This window comes from Aythya ferina (assembly GCF_964211825.1).
Source record: "Aythya ferina genome assembly, chromosome: 1".
In the NCBI taxonomy this organism is placed as follows: Eukaryota; Metazoa; Chordata; class Aves; order Anseriformes; family Anatidae; genus Aythya; species Aythya ferina.
Window position 1 is genome coordinate 153,258,153 of NC_140296.1, and position 12,743 is coordinate 153,270,895.

The 12,743-nt window shown below is 45.3% G+C and overlaps 1 protein-coding gene across 6 annotated transcripts in view; it reads left to right on the forward strand.

Moving 5' to 3' along the window:
- Positions 1 to 12,743, forward strand: part of CACNA1I (calcium voltage-gated channel subunit alpha1 I) — a 146,410-nt gene that overhangs the window by 104,377 nt on the left and 29,290 nt on the right. For all 6 annotated transcript variants that reach the window (XM_084506730.1, XM_084506731.1, XM_084506729.1 and 3 more), the window contains 6 exons: positions 7,749 to 7,900; positions 8,551 to 8,736; positions 9,254 to 9,371; positions 9,879 to 10,034; positions 10,474 to 10,564; positions 12,459 to 12,661. In XM_084506730.1, the coding sequence (XP_084362856.1) occupies positions 7,749 to 7,900; positions 8,551 to 8,736; positions 9,254 to 9,371; positions 9,879 to 10,034; positions 10,474 to 10,564; positions 12,459 to 12,661 (906 nt within the window). The remainder of the gene's footprint in view (positions 1 to 7,748; positions 7,901 to 8,550; positions 8,737 to 9,253; positions 9,372 to 9,878; positions 10,035 to 10,473; positions 10,565 to 12,458; positions 12,662 to 12,743) is intronic.

A 12,743-nucleotide genomic window follows, 5' to 3' on the forward strand; every position in this document is an offset into this window, starting at 1 on the left:
ACACACAGGGTGGGAGGTAGGGAACGGAGAGTTGTGCTCAGGGATACGGCCTGGCTAAGCAGCAGGTGCAACCCGCTGGAGGCAGAGATTGAGCAATTTGGACCCCAGGCCATAGCACAGATGGTCCCAGCATGGCTTTGAGAAAGCCTCAGGATATTGCAGGGTCATTTTTTCCCTATCCCTGCACTTAATCACTTTTTCTGCCTCCAAGTATTTTCCACTCAGTTCCCTTCAGTCCCTCTTTTTCCTCATCCATTCTCACTTTCGTTCCTCTTTTTCTTTTCTACTCTATCTTCTCTCTCCATCTGCTTCTCTCTTCTTCACCCTCGCCTCTTCCATCTTCCTCATCTCTCTCATTTCTCTCTTCATTAGCTTACTGAATCCTTAGTCTATTTGGTTAATTTAATGTGCCCTCTGGGGATGTCACAGGCACTTCACCAGCATCTCAATTCAAATCCATCAGCTTGCTAGCCTTTCCAGCTTAATTAAGAGATGCCTGAGCACAGTCTATCTGCACAAGAAGGCTAGGAAAGGCACCACCTCCCACCTCCAGTCATTTTTGGGGGCTCAGATGGCTTGAGCCTTTCCTTTGCCCTGACAGCAAGAAGTGATAGATATAGGTCAAGGCATAGACAGCAGGTGTGGGCACAGGTTTGCCTTTCGTGCCAATAGTTTTCAGGCAGCTCTGAGTCAGCAGCACACTTTATCCTAATGACAGACTTGTGAGATGGAGAAGGATTGTGTGCCCTTATTTTACAGCTGGGAAACAGAGGCTATGTCTACTCTGTGATGTGCAGAGCAGTCTTGAGAGGGTATTAAATATGTCCATGACCTTGCATCTGCATTGCTGTCTGGTAGCTCTGTTGCACTTTGGGTTAAAGGAGTCTATGCTTCAAATTCACACCACCAGTCTGAACGTGGCCATGATTCACCCCACGTATCTGTCAAGATCACAAAAATAGGGGATTGGTCCACAGCTGAGATGCTGTCTGCATCAGGGAGCTTTGGAGCCAAGTCCAATTCTGGCCCTGAATAGTCTCAGGTAGCAATGAGACAGGTAGTGAGCCTGGTTTAAGCAGGCACTCAGACTTGCCCTGTGCTGTACCATGATGGAGATATCCTGAAACCCAGAGCACCTTAATTTCCCTGTTTGAGGCTGAGCCAGTATTTGAAGCCCCAGATGTCTGGATGCCACCCATATATCAAGCATTAGACCATTTTTCAAAATCCAGCTGATTTCTGATATGAGGAGGGATATTCTGATATGAGGGAACCTTAATTTGATCCCAGAATGCAAAACTGCTCTGTATGCTTCAGTACCAGAAAAATACTGGCAGGAGCTCAGAGGAGAGGAGAATGAAGAAGAGGCTGGAGGGGTTGACTCATGAAAACAGATAAAAGAGAGCAATGTATTTATCACGTAGCAGAAAGATGACTAAGGGTTGAAGCCCAGGACAATGTGAAAACTGCCCACTGATGCAAGCACCAAGCAGGGAGAGGCATTGTTCATTTTGGCTTATTGGAGACTGCGTGAATTAAGAGTTTAACAGAAGAGTATTTGAGCTGGAGGTAGCGAATTCACTCTCTGGCTATTGTGTATGTGAATTTAAGCCCTTCTGGGCTGCCTCTGCTGTGTTTGCACAGCCCTCAGCAGAGCAGGATCTGCCTGCAGCCTCAGGGTTTCTAGTAGCAGGTTATTAATGACACATCCTTAAAGTTATGCTATCACTTTTTATCCATAAGTACCTAGGAAAAGCTCACAGCCCTGTGGGCTGTTCCTACTAGAAAAAAAGATGTTGACCAAATTGATCATAACTGGAAAATGTTGTGCAGCCTGTTTATTTAAAATGTGTGCTGAGCCCTGTTTACCTGGCACAAGAAAATAAAAAATAAATAAAAAAGTAGTTCATAACATTAATTCCAAGCATTTTTTTGGTCTGTAGCTAACTCAAAACCACAGAGGCATATGTGTGCACTTCTCTTTGCTTTTTGATTTTTTCTCAAGCCCTGCTACTGTTATATCTCAGACTGGTGCTTCACTGTCCACTTTTCTCTCCTTCCTTTCTCTTTTTCCTGATACATTTCCATCTAGAAACACAAATTTTCATAGAATAATGTCTAGGAAACCCTTCTGCCCCCAGAGATCTGGGATTTGCAGGGTGACACCATCCTGTGACTGAAGTAGTTCCTGTTGTTTCTGCTGCTTCATCGTGTGAATCTCTTCCAGTTGAGAGCTAACAGGAATGGAGACCCCTTGAGCTTTGATTTTCTGGGGCATGAGAGATCACAATCCCAGCCTCTCACCGGGACATATCTGTCTGGGCAGGAGTGTGTATGAAGGCATTGCAGGTTTGAGTGGTCCTGTGAGCAGCTCACAGCACGTCCATCAGCTCTGTGCTGTTCCACTTCCTCACGGACTATATGGATGAGAGGTGGCCCACAGACCAATGCACCCAGCAGCCACCAGGGTAATGGGGGAGAGAGACTGCAGGAGCTGGGCACAGGGCTTAGGCTGAGAAACAGAGGAATCTTAAGGACAGAGGCAGTGTGCAAGTCTAGCCTTCAATTCCTGAGCCTTGACCAGTGGAAAGAAAAACATAAATTTAAATGATCTGTGTGTTGAGTGAGGGGGGGTTTGGACCAGATTCTGTTACAATTCACATTTTTAATATTCACAATGGTTTTTGTTTGTTTTCCTTCCAGGAAACTTAACCTCAGCAATTCAAACCATTTTACCTGCATCCAAATCACCTTTAAATTTTGTCACATCCATCAGGTTCTTTCTCCTGTCCTGTTTGTGTGGCCAAGGCACCTTCCCATCTCCTTACACATTTCTTGTGAGGGAAATCAACTCATTTTGGGACAAACTGTCTGCTCTGAGTCATTTTTAATCCTTAAGCTTATCACAAGTTATCACTTGTAAATAGATAAGTTCATACAAATCCATCATTGCATTATACCACGCAATACCCTCAGTATTAGGTCTTCAGATATTGCTGGGACATTGCACAAGCTGAAATCCATCATTTCAAGCTTTGTCCTGCTTGAAATAGTTTTTGCAGTTTTTCAGATCTGCCTCTGCTTGGAAGTGCTTATTTTTAAAATCCAGTGTAGAAAATCAAGATATTAAATGCTTGTGGCTGTCCAGAAGGATCCTTTAAAGAAGCTTATTTTTTTTTTTGATATTCACAGAGGATCTGGTGCTGTTTGCTTTTTTCCCTTCATCAGCATGAGGATGAAAGGCTGGTCCCAGCTGAATGTCCCAGGCTGCCTTTCTCATTTTCTTCAAATGGTCTGTTGGACTTGCACATCTTTGCCTTTAGTAGCCAGGAAGACAAATACAGAGTACCTTGGTTTCCCTCCTATAGGATCTACTTCCCACATTTCTTTGTGCATCAGATCAATACTTTATGAGGTGTGGATCAGGAGATGATCACGTCTCCCAGCTAGACCAGTCCTGTGAATCGGCACCTTCATATCCGTTAGCCTGCATGATTTCCCTTTATACCAGCATTTATTGGATCCACTAGTTCATATTTTACAGTTATTGCTTCTCTTTTTGCTATTTGCTGCTTGTCAGAAACATTCAGCAAGTGTCCAAGCCAGCTCATCATACTGACATTTAGTAAATGATGGAACAGTCTCCCCAGGGTGGTGGATGAAACGACATCACTTAAGTCTTGTAAAACTAGGGAATAACAAAACATTATGAAATTCTGCATCGGTTGTGGTGACTAGAGAAAGTAAAAGCTAGCTGGTACATTCCATGGCTGATTTCCGTGACTTTTCTGATTATTGTCAAGTAACTTTGAAATGATGTATAAAAATGGACAGGCTGGAGAGGCCTCTGTATGGAATTTTTCGGTCATGCTTTCAAGGGCAGTGATGTGCAGGTGGAATTTGGTAGGGCTGGTCTACATAGATTACATCAATCATAGATTACATCAATCACTCTTCAGCTTCTAGACAGCTGCCAATTTAGTCCTGGTCAGAAGAAACTCCTCCTGCAGTGGCTTCATGGTGGTCTGCATATTCCTAACTTTTCTGATAGTGTGGGAGTTTCTGGCTGCTGTCAGATAATGAGCTAATTACATTTTCAGTCTAATCTGAGATAAGAATTCTAATGTTAATTAGTAAGAAACTGAAAAGGGGAAAAAAAAAGAAGGCTGAGCCGCTGCTCTTTACTGCCCCAGTTCTGGTTTCTGATCACTGGTCTGGAGCCCTGAAGGCTTGAATCATGCAAATACTCCCAGTGTTTGATCCGCACTGATAGGGATGAAGGATTTAGCACCATGGGGAGCTGAATTAGGTAGCTGTGTGGATTTGGAAAGAGGCAGAACAGGCAAACCAGTTTGGTTAAAACACTGGTTCTGGGCATGCTTTACCCCCTGGACCCTCTCCCCTTCAGGCCACCATCCTCAGCCCAATCCTTATCTCCCATAGTTCTGTTTGAGTTTCTCTCTCCATGTGATGGCTAAACCAATCTATCCTGGCTTGGCAATATGAACAGACTTAACTTTTGGGGAGATTTCTAGTGTTCCCTGGTTTTGCTTGGACCAAAATAGCCTTGAGTTGAGGCCTTTCCTTGTGGAGACTTCAATTTTATGATTTCTAGATAAACACAGGTGGTCTGGGTGGAGGAATAACCATTTTACACTGGATGCTTGGGTGCTGTCTGTAGGAACCTGGGCATCTGTCACAACTCTGAGGTGACATATCCGTTGTGTTGGGAATCCCTTGTGCCAGTAGGAAGAAAAGGGGAAAAGCTCTTTTCCCCCATTCACTTGCCCTCTTCATTAAGTTCACATTTCTCTGGCCTGAGTCCCCTACACCAGCCATGTTCACTGTCAAACTTGGGCCCCTCCAGCTGGCTCTCTCCTTTTTTTCTCTTCTTTTTCCTGGGTACATTCCTTCTGTCTTGCTCTTCCCTCCCCAGCTAGCACTTCTTTTTTACTCAGTATTTAAACATCTCTCCTTCTCTATTTCTTTTGGGTGCCAGTGAGTTCATTTTGCTATTTTTTTTCTGCTTTTGTTTGTTTGTCTTGTTTCTTCTTGCTGCTTTTCTCTCTGCTCATGTCTCCTTTCTTTCCCTACCCAGTCCTTCCTGCCCCTCTCTCTAGGAAGGATGCTTTGCTGGGTCTGATTGATGGCCCATTAGAAAAAGATTAACAGGTGGAAGCTTGACTAGAGAAACAGATGTCAGGGAGGGAAGGAGAGACAGGGGAACAGGTGACCTTTTCCATAAGTGAGATGCAAGCATGGCTTTTCAAACATCAATTGCTCCCTATGACAGCACAAGAGAGAAAGCGTGGACAGCAGAGAGGAGGATAATCCACCATCATAGCCTGCTACTTTTTTACATTCCTCATTCTCACTGACCTAATCATTTGATTCAAGCTGAAATTGGCATCTCTGTTTAGCATATGGACCTCATGTTTCCGGCTGGTGTCATTAGTGCCTGGCTCTCAGTGAAGTGATCTTCATTTCTCCCTTCCTGTGTGTACTTGCTCATTCTTTCCCTCTCTTCACTCTAATCTCCCCTCCTCTCCCCTTCATTTTCAGGATGGTTTTGTTATTCAAATGTAATTATGGATATAAATTGAGCCATCTCCACTTTTTTTTTTTTTTTATTTTCAAGAAATGGACTACTTCAATAAAAACCTGCACCGAGGAGTGCAAGAAATTAGCAAAAGACATGGGAAGTTACAACATGAACTGTAAGAGGAGCAGTTTCCAGTCCATTTATTCATCTGGGAGGAGGACAGCCAGATTTGGACCCCAGAATAGGGGTTAAAGCAGTTTCCAGCTTTAGGGGGAAGTTCAGACCCAGAACCAGAAGGTGATGCTTAAGAGAGTGACCTGGTATCCAGGCATAGCTCACAGCAATGTGAAGGAAGAGGGGAGTCTTTGGCCACCTTTTTAGCATGGATAAGCAAACAGTGAGAGTACTACTGCCTGCCACTACAGGGCCTGGGTCAGACTCACCTTGAAGGCTTGGAGCTGAGGCTCAGTGGCACAGTAAGTTAACATCAAATAGATAACCTTATTTGATGTGTGACATACTTGTCCCATGGAAAACTGGGACAGTGGAGCCCTGAGGAAGTGCCTTGGATCTGCTGTGTACTGTCCCTTGGGTTGGAAAGGTGACATACCTTCATTGGGAACAGGTTCCTACCCGCTACTGCTTGGGAAGGTAATGACCAACAATGTGCTGCAGCTAGATGAATCACTGTAACAGTCTCGTGTGGTCTGAAGGCTGTGGGTTGCACAGCCTGGCCCCAGGATGCAACCCACTATACTGGGAGGAGGTTTTTCTCTCATTTAGAGAAAATTTAATACCTGGCCATTGCATGATGGTCTCCATGGGCTTTACATGTGTGTGTCTGAGTATGTGTAAGCATGGGCAAGCTTGCACACATCTTGCCCCTCATGCATCTGGCCTTATTGGAGACCTCAGCCTTTGCTGTTTGGCCTGGTGCATTCCCAGTCACTGGGGTGAGAGGTGCTTTGTCCATCCCAAATTCAGCACAGGGAATGCCTCCGTTTCACACAGGGGGGCAGCAAGAACCTGGCATCCCTCATCAATGACATCAGTGCAGCCTCTGTCTCCCTCTGAAGCAACATTTCATCATTCCTGAGGAAACAGTCTAGACCCTTTGCTAACCTTGTCAGAGAAGTTTCCAAGGCTGCACACAGTGAAGAAAGTCATTAATTCAGAAAACAAAAGGAGGAGTAATTTAATTTGCTCAGTCTTGTTCCACTGATGGAGTCATTAAAACACTTTCTCTCTTATGCACAAACACATTGGTCACTGCTGGAAGAGGCTGTTTCACAGGGGCTGAAAGATGTGTCAGAGATTCAACAGAAGAAAGTGCCTGGGGCAGGGTCAGGTTGCCTTTTTTTTTTTTCCTTTTTCCTCTTTTTTTTTTTTTTTTTTTTTTTCTTTTCATTTTCTTCTACACAGTCATCTTGTGTCATCCCTGGAGATTTTCACCTTGTACATCTGTCTTTCTCCTCTTGCTCTCTCTCTTTTTCTGACCCTGTCCTGCTCTTCCTGTCCCATACAGGGAGGTGTTAGCAGTGTGCCCCTCCTCATAGTTGTGTTATTCATCCAACCTAATATTTCCTTAGGTAATTATTGAAACCACTCATAGGACAGAGACATGAGAAGAGTGCCGGAGCAAGACGAGGAAAACTGATGCACATCAAGGATTTATTGGGGGGTGGGAGAAGAGAAAATGAGGAAGGCAGGGGAAAAAAAGCATGGAAAAGGAATAAAAAACTGCAGTGAGATTTAGAGGAAAATGGGGGACTGTTTTCTGACATTCAAATGTTTTGTAAATTTCAAAAACAAATTGTGCCAGTTATGTGGAAGCCTCAGAGCAAAGTCTTGAGATCACAGACCAGCCACTTTTGCCTTGCTTCAGAAGTACTCAAGTTCTTTGCACAAAGTGAATCAGCCTTTAGCCAGGGGGCCAGTGAATACAGTAGGATGTGGGAGATGCTTGGTCAGCCTCGTGTGCGTGAAAGGCTGTGGAGCTCCCTGCCATACAAGAATTTGTTAGAGATGTAATCTATGATGAAGGTAATAAACGTGAATTGGAGTGCAAAGGTGGCTGTATCCTGTCCCATTCAAATCTCACCCACGGTCCTTCACAATTCCCTACAGAGCTTGTCCCCTGGGAATGGTGGCACTTTATTTCTGTTCTGTTCTTTCAGTTCTGACTCTGAATTTGCCTTCTCTCCAGCCAGAGGAACTGACCAACATCTTGGAGATAAGCAACGTTGTCTTTACAAGCATGTTTGCCCTAGAGATGATCCTGAAACTTGCTGCTTTTGGTCTCTTTGATTACCTCCGCAACCCCTACAACATCTTTGACAGCATCATCGTCATCATCAGGTGACAAGGGTCTTGGGGATCAACTGAAATATATATAGTAAAAAACACTGTAAAGCTTGCATGTTTTCATATGCCTTTTCCAAAAGGATTTAGCAGCTTTAACAAAAAAAAAAAAAAAAAAAAAAAAAAAAAAAAAAAAAAAAAGTTGAGCTGATGCACAAGGCAAAGGATTGAGAGATTGAGAAGTCATTTCCCAACAATTTTGGTAACTCTGGGCAAACCATGTAGCATTTATGCCCCTCTCTTCTCTCCTCTGTAGAGCAGAGGCCATCTCAATTGTCTTGCAAGTCCACAACAAATATTATCTGTGAAACATTTTTTGAAATGCACAAATGAAGGATGCCGCAGAGGTTTAATGTGTGCTACAAGAACTTGATTTGCTAGGGCTTAGTGCTACAATCCTTTCCTCTGTCCTGCAACATGCAGTGCCATGTTCATGAATGGAGAAATGCAGCTTTTGACAGATGAGTATAAACTTGTAGCATGTACTTCTAATTGCATATTGTTTGAGAAGATTTTCTCTCTGATCCCTCTGTGCATGCTGCCCATGTGGAGGTGATAACTTGGATTAGCATTGTTATTCTGTCTTTGCCTGTTCACATCTCTTTTTACATTGTCCCTTGCGCTCCCTGTGCCTCTCTGGGCCATAGCATCTGGGAGATCATCGGCCAGTCAGATGGGGGCCTCTCTGTGCTAAGGACTTTCCGTCTCCTGCGGGTGCTGAAGCTGGTGCGTTTCATGCCCGCACTGCGCCGCCAGCTCGTGGTGCTGATGAAGACTATGGACAACGTGGCCACCTTCTGCATGCTCCTTATGCTCTTCATCTTCATCTTCAGGTGAGGAGGCAGTTGCCTCACAGTTCGTATTGACAGCAACTTCAGTACACAAACACATGGCTCATCTTGTCATCTTAGGCAGCACTGACAGAAATTTACTCACCCAAAGAGGCTGAGGCCCCTGCTGCCCTAAATCAGGTTCAGTAGCTGAAGATTTGGCCTGGACGGGGTGGAGAAATGCTGCCACCAAATGCATGTACTGAGCATAATGCCCCATTGCAAGATGGGTGGCATCGCTTGGCAATCAGCAGCGGCTGCAGGAAGAGTTCAGCCTATGAGCTGACTGACAGAAGGGTAGCAGGAAGCACCCAAGAAAATTTGTCAGTGTGCTTTGTGGATGCACTGGTCAGACAGGCTGGAGGCAATATGTGATGGGACATGAGGTTTTGTGGTGAGCTATTGGTTTGCAACACATGAATTCTTCACGGATAGGTCCCAGTGGCCTGGCTGCATTGTTCTCTAGCACCTGTATGACAGAGAGATTTAAATTTAGCACTAATTCCTCCTGTGCCAACAGCATCCTCGGAATGCACATCTTTGGTTGCAAGTTCAGCCTCAGGACGGACACGGGAGATACAATTCCCGACCGGAAGAATTTTGACTCCCTGCTGTGGGCTATCGTCACCGTCTTCCAGGTGAGCCAGCTTTGTTCTCCGTGGGTAGGACTGTTGTCTGTAGGTTTGTGCCTCATGCACCCTGCCAATACAGGACAAGGCAAAGTGAGGACCAGGAGGTGTTTCTTCTCATTGTGGAGAATTGCACTCTCTTCTGATAGCACAAAAGGCTCCAGCATTTGATGTCAAAGGAGGAAGAGCGATTGTGTATTGTACCATGGTGACTGGGATTTCTCAGAGAGAGGGGCTCCTTCCTTCCTAGGAGAGAGTTTGTAAAGGTCACTTCTGTTGTGGGAATGTCTGTGTTTAACACTGTCACCTGAGCACATGGCTGCCCTCATGTTTGTTCTTGTTTCTTCTTGCTCAGCTAGCATTATTGGGGCAGTACCACAGCAGGACATAACAATGGGTAGTAGGTGTGTGGTTATGGAGAAATTAAGAGGCCTGGTGCATCCTGAAGTGCTTTCACTGTCCTTTTCCCTTCCACATTCTTCCTTCATGTTTGCATCGCTCTGCTCCTGGTTGCAGATCCTAACCCAAGAGGACTGGAATGTTGTGCTCTATAATGGCATGGCCTCCACCTCACCATGGGCATCCCTTTACTTTGTGGCTCTCATGACATTTGGCAATTATGTGCTCTTCAATCTGCTGGTGGCCATCCTTGTGGAGGGATTCCAGGCTGAGGTAAGTTGTCACTAAAGCTTCTTCCAAGGAGAAGAGGAAGAGAGCTGCTAAAAATGGGACCTTTAAGACACTTGGAGGGTACTGGGGTGGAGGACTCCCAAAGTATCACACCTTTGCCATTTCCCTTCTGAAATTCAGGGTGGGTATCTATAAAAAATAGATGACAGTGTTAATCTTTACAATGAAAGAGACAAGCCCTCTAGAAGGGAGTTCATAATTTCTGTCCCATGCAACACCTGCAAAGGTGAATCCTTTCAACCTTCTAAAATAAGAACACAGTATCTCAGCCATCCCAGGTCCCATTGAACTCCCCAGTGCTCCTGCTGATGCATGGCTGCCATGGAGGATTTTACAGTTGTTCCAGCAATGAAATAGAAAAAAAAAATAAAATGGTCTTTTCTGTTTATGAGTTCCCAGCTTCTTAATTTGTGTGTTCCAGGGCGATGCCAACCGGTCATACTCAGAGGAAGATCAGAGTTCATCAAACATAGAGGAGTTAGATCAGTTCCAAGAGGTCCAGGAAGGCTCAGGTATGATAGCTCAAACAGCCTCACTTGCTTGCATCCTATTGCTGTTTAGTAAGAACTTTGAAAGCAAATTCAGCAGAAAATTCACTCCCATCTCCAAGGTAGAATTTTCTGGGTTTCATTTTGAACTTTATGCTAGTTTGTGGTGTTATTGGTGGAAACCTGGTGCTATTGGAATGTGATAGCTAAGGGGAGCAGTTCCTGAATGACCTGAAAAACAGCAAATAGTAGTGAGAAGATGACACCGTCTCTGCTCAGCTTCAGGGGCACCAAGGAACACTGTGTTCAAATCTGGGAGCCACATTTGGAGAGGGGATACCAACACATTAAAAAGGACTCAGACAAATCTGGAAGCCCTGCCTCATGGTGAGAAGCTAATGAAGCTTAGAGAAGCTGGAGAAGTAACTTGATCACACACTCTGTAACTGCCGACCATAAGGATAGATTTCTGATGGTAGATGGCTCTTTAATTGAGCAGAAAAAAACATAATGAGATTGTAAAGGTTGGAAGCTGAAGCTAGACAAACTCAGACTGAAAAAAGCCACATATTTTTAAGGAAGGATAATTAACTGTTGGAACAGTCTGCCTACAAACTGCCGGTTAAGGTCTCCACTCCTTGAAGTCTTTCCTTGAAGACTGCAAGTCTTTCTACAAAAGGTGTTATGCCTCAGACAGGACTTGGTGGCAAGGAGCAGTGCGAGTAGCCTGCTCTGAAAGGGATGGTCAGGGGGGCATTCAGGGTGTCAGGGCAGGGACTGCACCAACAAAGGTATAGTACTTGCACAAGGTGAGCAGGGCAGGTCTGCTGATGGTAGCCAGGGTCTAACAATGGTTGAGCAATTGCCAAGCATGTCCGCAGGGATGAGGCAGGTCCAAGGTCAAGCCAAGAAGTTCATTCAGCAAGACAAGGTCAGGATCCACAATGTGCAAGGACAGGCACAAGCATAACCCAGGCAAGGACTACAGATGTGGGGCTGAGCTTAAATGCAGCTCCCGTGGCAAGAAGTAGTCTCCAGACCTGGCTTGTCATAGCCCTTTCTCACAACTTAGCTGTTTTCACAGCAGTCTGATCTGGGTTACAAAGCCTCACTATATCAGAGCTCACTTTGAATGTAGGCAGCCAAAGCCCCAGAAGGACAGGTGGGGAAAAGGTTGCAGAGCTGTGATACTGAATGCAGGCAAGGATATTTGACCTTCATTATTCAGTAGGTCAAATAGAAATGATTATTACAGTCCTTTCAGGTGTTAAAGGCCACTACCCTATCCTTGCTATCCATCTTCACAAATGTCAATGTTTTTTCACAGAAGCTAACACAGCCCTCGAAGGTGCCCTGGATCTTCAAGGTCAGTGATCAGTCATTTGAAGAGGCCCACTGTAGGATAGGCTGGGATGAGGAGTCTGATCACAGGAATTTAAAGCAGAACCCGAAGCAGGGATGGCTGTGGGTCTCCCCACATCTTCCTCTCTTGCTCAGTGTCTCAGCCTAACAGCCAGTGTCTGCCTGTCTGACAGTTGGCGGTATCTGTTCAGACCTGGAGATGCAGGTGTCTGCTCTTGGCAAGCAGAAGCACGCTCTCCTCCCCTTGCTGCCAGGGTTCAGCCTCTTGCTCTGCCTGTCTGCCTGACCAGCACTCTGCCTCAAGGAAAGCTGCCTTCTGGCCTCAAGGAGAGCTGCCGTCATTTTGGGGGATCGAGGAGAACAAAGTCTTTCTAGCTTGCATCACTTTTGCTAGAGCACCCTAAAAGAGAAGGAATCAATGCTGACCACAGAGCTAACACACTGCTAGCTGCTGCTAATATGCTAAGCAGCTTAGACATTGAAACAGTCATCAGATGGGGAGGAACCAACCTTATTTGTTTCTCTTGTTTTCCTCTTTCTTCTTCTTTTTGCCCAGATCCCAAGCTCTGTGCCATTCCTGTGACACCAAATGGACACTTGGACCCATCCTTGCCCTCCTCCAACCCACCAGTGGCTGCTGGGGGGGTCACCAACTCCTCGCGTAACTCCTTGCAGCCTGACCAGATCCGTGTTGCTGTTGGCTCCCGGAAGAGCAGCGTAATGTCCCTGGGCAGAATGACCTATGACCAGCGGTCCTTGGTGAGTGAGTGAGTAGAAACATGTGTGATACCCTTCTTTTGAAATCCAAGGACTCTGTTGCCTTTCTGTCATCAGCTGTGAG